Raw genomic sequence first — 7,808 nt, 5'->3', positions numbered from 1 at the left:
GGTACTTATATTTTATTTTTTAAAATAAGGTAAGGAGAAACCTTAATATATTGGGGGAGATAAAGGGGATTCCAACTTGCCAAGAGTGAGAATCGATCTCAGGACCTTTTGTAACCGGGAGGTAAGCTCTAATCACTAAGCTATCCCTCACTCTCAACGGGCACTTATATGGTTTTCATATTATGCAGTATGCTTTTCTAATGTGTATTCGTAGTTCAGACACAATAGACCGTATTCCTCTTTGACAATTTGGAGTTTTTCCAAGACTAGGCTATGTTTAGTTCACTTTATTTTTACTGATCTGAACTTATCTAATCTTATTTTATTTTTTCTGATTTGATCTGATTGATTTGATCTGAACTTATTTTTTCTAATCTGATTTGAAATAAGTAAAAATAAAGTAAACTCAACATAGCCTAGATCTGTCATAAATCTTGCTGCTTTCCTGTGTTTTACGATGAGCTTTATTATGTGTTGTCAGACTTTGTAACAGAAGCTTCATACTTTCATGTGCCAAACATATGCTAATGTCAAGAACTTAATGACCTAATTGTGCTTTCTTTCTTGGCTTTAACGGCAGTTTTCCTTTTTTTTCACTTCTTTTATAATGTTTTGCTGCTATTTGATAAAACTTGCAATACATAGTGCAGGTGGCAGGATTATTACTAAGTAAGTAAGGGGAAGGTTGGCAATCGTGGTGTGGGATTGCAAGTGGTAGGAGGCGGAAGATGGGCAGGAGTCAAGGTACTTACTAAGGTAGAGATCTAGAGAATTGAGTCCAAAGGATGTAATTTATAATCTTTGTACGTGCTTTCAATAGCATCATGTACCATGCTCGCGGAGTCACGAATACAGGATCTAATTGCAACAGAAAACATTGATATAATTAGTGCAAATGGTTAAAGTAGATGGGCTAGCTTGTGTAATTGAACCAACATTACAAGTCCTAGTTGATTTCAACCAAGATAAGAAAATTGAAAAACAACCAGCAAAAATTAATTAAAAGAAAGTTTGCAGAGGTGAGCATTGAGTTCATGCAGGCTACACAGCAAAAGAAGTCTTTGGATCAAAACCTCGGTTCGTTTCAGAAAGCTTTTCATCCGTTACCGTAATGTTTAACACAACCCCTGCCAGTTTCGTGCTAATGAGGCACGAAAATGGCTACGACATGAAGTATCCCCAAAAAAAATCCGTTTCCGAAATCCCAGCTGATTCAATGCTTAATATAGAATCCCTATTGTAATACTCTTTATTTCATAAACATTTTGATCAGAGCACCCATTTTGATATTGCGCAAAAAGAATATGGACCCGAATGCATGTATATTACCAATTGAAGTACTTACAAAACTTGGGACGACTTGTTGACGTGTACCCGATTAATGCATGACATTGACATCCATTGAATAGGTGAACACATCAAACACGAATTGATAGAGGATGGAAGATAAACGATTAAAACCTTGTACAAGGAATATTAACAAAAGAAAAGGATGGAAAATAAAGAGAGTAAACAATAGTTCCCTCCTCTGTACTAATTCTGAAAATTCTTTGTGCTGTAATATAATTATCAACATTAGATACTCTATACAATCCGCTGAAGAACTTGAAAATTGTTAATGGAAACACGTATTTTAGTTCCTATTCGTGGCTTTCTTATTTTGAGCCTTATACCCAAAAAAAAGCAAGACAGAAGCATAAAAATGGTGAGATTAAGTGGTGTTACTTGGAAAAAAGCTGCCTGCATCGTCTGTTAGGCTTCTGTCTAATGCGAGCTGCCTCGCCAATGACGATCTCGTCTACCAAATCTTTAAAGATGGATCGTTCCACATCAAGGACAACGCTGGAAGATTCAGCTCGAAAATCAATCCAACTATTTGATCTATGCATCACATCCTCCCACAAGATGCTTTTCACCCCATCCTCCTCTTCCTCTGAGCTGATATCCTGCTTATTCGCTTGAAGCAGTTCTATTTCTGAACACAACTCTCTCAAAAGCTTCTGAGCATTAAGGGTCTTCTTAGCAAGTTGTGCAGGCTTCAACCAAGGCTCAGCAGGTGGGCCCACCATGGCCAACTTTTCAGTGAGAATTTCATTGACGGCATCAAAAATGAGCTTGCGGTGAAACTTTTCGGGCTTGGACTTGCAAAGGGAAACCTCGTCAAGGTTCTCCCCTTTGGCAAGCAAACTGCTTGCCTTTGTCTGTTCCAACACATAAAACAGTTCTGGGTTGATGGGATGACCAGATGGGTGGAGTTGGAAGGCTGTCAAGCCTGAACTAAGCTCCCTGAGTAGGAGACCTGAAGCCAAGAGTATTTCAGATATGTATCTGTGGTCTGGATTAGTGTTCTCGCACAGCGATGCAATGTAATCCGTCTGGGCTTCATCATGAGTTGAGTTTAATCGTCTGAGCTTCTGAACCAAGTTGTCAATGCTCTGTAATTTCTGACGACTAATCTCTGAAGGCAGCTCCAAAATAGTGCTCTCGACAGAGATGTCAGCTGCAGTATTCCACAACTCTTCCCCAGTATCAGTTGATTCAGCAACTACATCATTTGTGCCATAAGAAATCATAGAGAACCAGTCAGTGAGTTGTAAGAGATATTTTCATTGTTCCGCAATTTGCAACAAATGAAGAACCACATACAAGATTATCACAAATTTAGCCATCATCTGCTTCCAATTATATTTCAAAGAAGTTCAAGCATGACAAAGATCCTTTTCAGTGTAGCATTTGCAAAGAATTCGTCAATACTATCTATTTATCTTATTCTTATCTATTAAAGTGAATTCTGAGTATCCTAAAAGGTCAAAATTACTGTATGATATCACAAGGATATGATCGCAATGCTCATAATTAAATGCTTCCTAGAAAAAGGAATATGATGATGATGTCGATGAGTTTAATAAACTAATCAAAGCTACAAAGAAGAGGTGTACAGAGATTGCAGCTGCAAGCACCAATAAATGCAGCAACTATAAATCTAGAATTCAATTTCTTATCTTATGAATTGCACTCGAAAACCAGACCTAATGTCAACAAAAGGAAAAAGGTTTCACCTGTTAAGGCATGTGAAGTCTGTTTAACAGGAGAAGGAGAGCCTTCCATGTATGCAGAAGAGTCTAGCACAGAAACAGGACTTGGCTGTTCAGGGGCACTCGCAAGATCCCTCGTTGTGTTCTCTTCATTTAATCTCAAGCTCACATCCTGAAGATTATTAATACACAGCTCATTAGTCAAAAAAAAGTTAGAACCTTTAAAGAATCTAGAGAGGTCAGAAAACTTACTTTCTTTGTTTCTTCAGAAACCCAATGCTTATCCCCAGACGAGGTCTGAGCAATGGCTACATCCACAGCCAGATTGTTGCGGGCGCCTTCAGTATCCATCCTTGACTCCAATGTCAAATCGGTGTCAGAGTGCACAGATACATTTTCTTCTTGGAAACACAGATTGGTGGACTCGCTACATTTTACCCTTGATTGGTCATCATTCTGCTGCACACTACTGTTCTTCGTTAGTCGGCGTCTCCCACCTGGGGAACCAGATTCGCTTGATGGCCTATTAGGTTGCCTTCTTACTTTGCTTGAATCAGCGGGCGGAGTTGGAGGCCGAGATCTCTTGTCAAACTCAAGCTTCTTCTGTTGCAATCTAGGGCTTATGGATCCGGAACTTTTTGATGTATTTGTGGTGTTATCCTTTGCTATCTGTGGCGACCTTGAAGAACTTGGAGACACTCTCAGGTTTTTATTATTTGTTCTCTTATCAGAAGTAACAGCCTGGTCTCTGCGACTGTCTTTCATATTCTGATCCTTGGGTATTTTGCCAACTACATTCTTTCTGTAAGATGAACCTTCACTGCTCTGGGGCCTTTCAAGAGCAGGCAAGCTATCAATTGGGATGATTGAGGATGCAGTAATACCAGATTTCTGAACAAGCTTAGCAGGCTTCATAATAACAATTGGGGATTCAAATGCTTTCGATGTGCCACTGCCCCTTTGTTTGGAAGCAATAGCTCTACCAGTGTGGAAGTCATTGGACCTCATCATCCCAGCACTCATCTCAGAACCAATTCTATGGTCATGGTCTCTATTATCTCTCACATTCAAAGACTGCTCACCTTTTGCGGCCTCCAAAAGACCCTTTGTTTGCATTGCTTCGAGTATCCGCTTTAAAGCTCTAAGGTCCTTTCCAGATTGTTTGAACTCTATATCCTTTAATCTTTTCTCCATTTCGCCATAAACAGAAGGGGAAGTGCTCGATGTACTAGGTGAGGATTTTATCTGTTTCGAAGCTTGCTTTGGAGAAGCTCGACCGGCATCCATATGCTTCCATGGTGCTGGTTCAATAGGAAATTTTGAACAAGAAACTGGTTTCATGACAGCATCAGCATTCTTCCACCTCGGTGATGTCGACTCCTTCCTTGTGCTCCTCGGTGATTTAGGAAGTCGAACTGGCCTGCATACATCAGGAACTCTCAAAGGTGCTAAAGGGGGACCACTATCTTCAAGGAACATTTTTACTGGCCCAAGCTGACTTTCATTAGAATGTTTAGTGTCAGGTAATATATCAAGGCCCATGAGTTTAGCCACTACACTAGAGGGTCGTGACTGATTAGTTGGTGGCTGCAGCACACAAGTCTGTCTTTCATTAGAACTGTCACTGCTTAATTTTGAATCAATCATGGAGCCCCTTGCCGTCGAGGTTTCTCTACTGTCCAGAGAAAGCCTTGGAAGATCTTTAATCTTGCGATTTAGCTCTCTCCCGTCATAGGAGAACCTAGGTGCATCCCTCGGCATTGGAAAGGAAGATCCTTCCTTTGACTCGTGTGATGATATTGGGAGTTCTTTTTCATTATAGTTCCACCGAGCATCACGAAGTTTAGCAAGAACTCTTAAAGACTCCTTGATATCTGCCATGTTATTCCCTTTCATCCCAACTCCTAATGACCCATCAACTGAGTTGGACAAGTGCATAGGTCTCGGGGAGTCGTTATATTTTATTGTATGGCCTTGTCCATCCTCTTTAGCAGTAGTTTGAACTGATAGACCTCGAGAGTCTCTGTACATTGAATCTTTGACCACATCTCGAATATCAACAGATAGTCTGCCCATCTTGGGACTAGGACTTGTCTGGCTTATAACAGGGTCCCTGGAAGGAGTCTCGGGAAAAATAATTCGATCCATGGAAGATGGCTCTGGTTGTCCTGTTCTGCCACAATCAAGGGAGGAAAATGATGACGAACGTGAAGAAGAGGAGAAAGAGGCTCTTGATGACTCGGTGGATGCTCGTTTTTCATTTACATATTTGTTTGGATTTCTTTCCTGCAACCACAAAGCTAAAATTACTCAATCATGATTGATAGAAATTTATAAACAAATGCAAAACGGAGACCGAATTGGCTATTGACAGTGTAAGCTAAAAGCAGAAAAATCTAACAGATAAGAAAAGTCTAAAACTCCCAATAATCACCATAATGAATTACATATTATACATTCATAGCTAGATGAATTCTGGCGAAGTATACTTAAACAACTAATCATTTGAAATAACAAAAGGTCTCACTTTCCCTCTACTTAATTAAGGCTGGCATCTCTCTGCTCATTTATAACAATTCACACACCCACCAATTGAGCAAGTAATATTAAGCATATATGAGATAAACTGCACATACATGAAGCAAACCCAATTAATACAAGAAATAGCAGCCAAGTTGAGATTCAGTACCAATGTTTCACGACTGTAGGCATTACTGGAATCAGCATCGAGATCTCCATCGCTGATCTTGGAATCAGCTGTAGAAAGGGTGAATGACCATTAGATTATGGTACAACATCAAGCTTACATATAATCTATGGTATTTATATACAAAAATTAGCACCATCCCCGCCCTCAACAACCGTCCTCGCGCGAAAATCGAAAAGAGTATTAGTAGTGTACTACATACATCTAAATTTGGGATAGTCAAAACCACCATAAGAACAAAATGGTAGATTGCAAGTTATCACAACATTCGAACTTCTAAGCCTCCTATTTGCAAATTCCAACCATAGAGACAAAAACAATAATGACAACCAAAACAAAAGTATCAAGACACTTCAAATACAAGGAAGATTTATACATGATTATTCCACATAGAAGTAAATACACTAGCAATAAAACAGTCAAAATGAAAGCAAAAGCTAAAATTCCAGTGAAAACAACACCAAAGAGAAACAATTGAATACCTGGAGGAGGAGGAAGAAGCCTCCTATGATTAGGGCGCCTACCAGAAATCATATGCTGGCGGTCAAAGATATTGAATATTCCATTCATACATCCAATTTGCTTCTGCAAATCTGGATTATCATCTGCCAATGAATGCAATAGTTTTGCAGCCATGGCACCCACCAAAAATTGCTACTATTTTCTTAAATGAAATCAAGCACAAAGACAAACTTAGAAACCCCAGATTAAATTTTCCCTTTTCTTTGACAGAAATTTCATGCCATTTCCTCAAAATTCAGTAAAAACCAAACCCCACCTCTTCAAATCTGAGTACAGTAATGTCAGAACTTCAGAAGTGGGGACAAATTACTGCAAAGTGCCAAATTTGTGCAATTGAACCATAGAAAATGTGTTTTGAGTAACCAATTTAAGCTTCAAGATAAGATTTTTTTTCCACCAACACCAAGATTCAACCTTCAACCACCAATATTAAAACCCTAGCAAACATCCCTTCACTACCCACCCAATTGACAGAATTTAAAGTCCAAAGAATTGCGTCCAAATTCTGGAATACCCAGAATAGCAAATCAGCAGAAATGAAAGTTTCAATCTTTGAAAAACAAGCAAAGCTGTACTTCCCCACCTACCAAATTGTAAAAATTGACCAAATGCAGGTTTTTCCAGTACCTGGGTTATTTTTCTACTCAAAAATATTACTTCCAAAGTACAAATTTCAGGAAAATAAGAAATACTCAGATTAGCAAAACCAATACACTCAACTGGGTTTCCAAAGAAACGCCCAAAAATCTGTCTTATGATTCATAAAACCTTTAAATTCGCAAATGTTATCAATGCAGAAAAATTTGTAAATGTAAGAAGAATATTTGCAGATCCAAGAAGAAATGTTTGTGTTTGGTTGCTCAAAACACAAAATAAGAAAATAAATGACAACCAAGAGACAGAGGAGAGAGAGAGGAAGGTGGGAAACACAACACTAGTACTGGAAAAATGACAGAATTGAAGATGGGAATTGTTAAATTAGAGAATATGGGATACAGAGTAATCTACCCATGTGGTCAGACTCAGAGCAGGTGATTGGCTTTGAGAGAAAAAAATAAAAAGAAGTTGAAAAGATTAATTAGTGAAATCTAATGCATGGTTTTATGTGAAGAAGAAGAATATGTGGAGAGAGAAATGGTGGTGTGGTGTGGTGTGGTGGGAGGAGTGGGAGGATCAGAAGAGAAAAGAGGGTGAAGTGAAGGTCCTTTGTTTCTCTCACTTCCATGTGGGATGATTATTTTTGTGGGGTCATGGAGCTACCTGCATGGGCATGTGAAGTTGTCAGTTGGAGGAGAGTAAGAAAACATCTTTGATTAGTACTAACAGTAAACTAGTCTCTTCTTCGACACATGATCGAGATACGTTAATTTTTTTCCATATTATCTCCGATCTTTATTAATTTATCTGTATTTCTTTGAAATATCTTTTATTAATCACTTACATTTTCACTTATACCGATGCAAAATTTTGGAGGTTACAGATGAGCAAGAAATAGTTTTGAGTGTACCATGCATATATGATATAGTACACCCGGGTAGGGCTGC

At 38.8% G+C, this 7,808-nt stretch overlaps 1 protein-coding gene across 1 annotated transcript; it reads right to left on the bottom strand.

Annotated features, from left to right (window-relative positions):
* Positions 1-1,493: 1,493 nt before the first annotated feature.
* On the bottom strand, positions 1,494-7,496 carry LOC104907913 (protein LONGIFOLIA 1). Its single transcript, XM_010696938.4, has 5 exons — positions 6,225-7,496; positions 5,725-5,792; positions 3,288-5,321; positions 3,060-3,207; positions 1,494-2,545 (listed from the first exon to the last, which is right to left on the bottom strand). The coding sequence occupies exons 1-5, from the start codon at positions 6,376-6,378 to the stop codon at positions 1,722-1,724; spliced, it is 3,228 nt and encodes a 1,075-aa protein (XP_010695240.2). The 5' UTR covers positions 6,379-7,496; the 3' UTR covers positions 1,494-1,721.
* Between the last annotated feature and the right edge of the window lie 312 nt (positions 7,497-7,808).

This window comes from Beta vulgaris, chromosome 5 (assembly GCF_026745355.1).
Source record: "Beta vulgaris subsp. vulgaris cultivar EL10 chromosome 5, EL10.2, whole genome shotgun sequence".
Taxonomy (NCBI): domain Eukaryota; kingdom Viridiplantae; phylum Streptophyta; class Magnoliopsida; order Caryophyllales; family Amaranthaceae; genus Beta; species Beta vulgaris.
Note: the sequence above shows the minus strand (reverse complement) of the source record. Positions and strands in the feature narration are given on the sequence as shown.

What these genes read in the sequence shown, in the direction of transcription:
- LOC104907913 (XM_010696938.4), bottom strand. Translation starts at nt 6,378, where the DNA reads ATGGCTGCAAAACTATTGCATTCATTGGCAGATGATAATCCAGATTTG. An exon ending in GCTTCTTCCTCCTCCTCCAG is followed by an intron (nt 5,793 to 6,224) that starts GTATTCAATTGT and finishes CCCTTTCTACAG; the next exon opens with CTGATTCCAAGATCAGCGAT. An exon ending in TTTCTGAAGAAACAAAGAAA is followed by an intron (nt 3,208 to 3,287) that starts GTAAGTTTTCTG and finishes AATAATCTTCAG; the next exon opens with GATGTGAGCTTGAGATTAAA.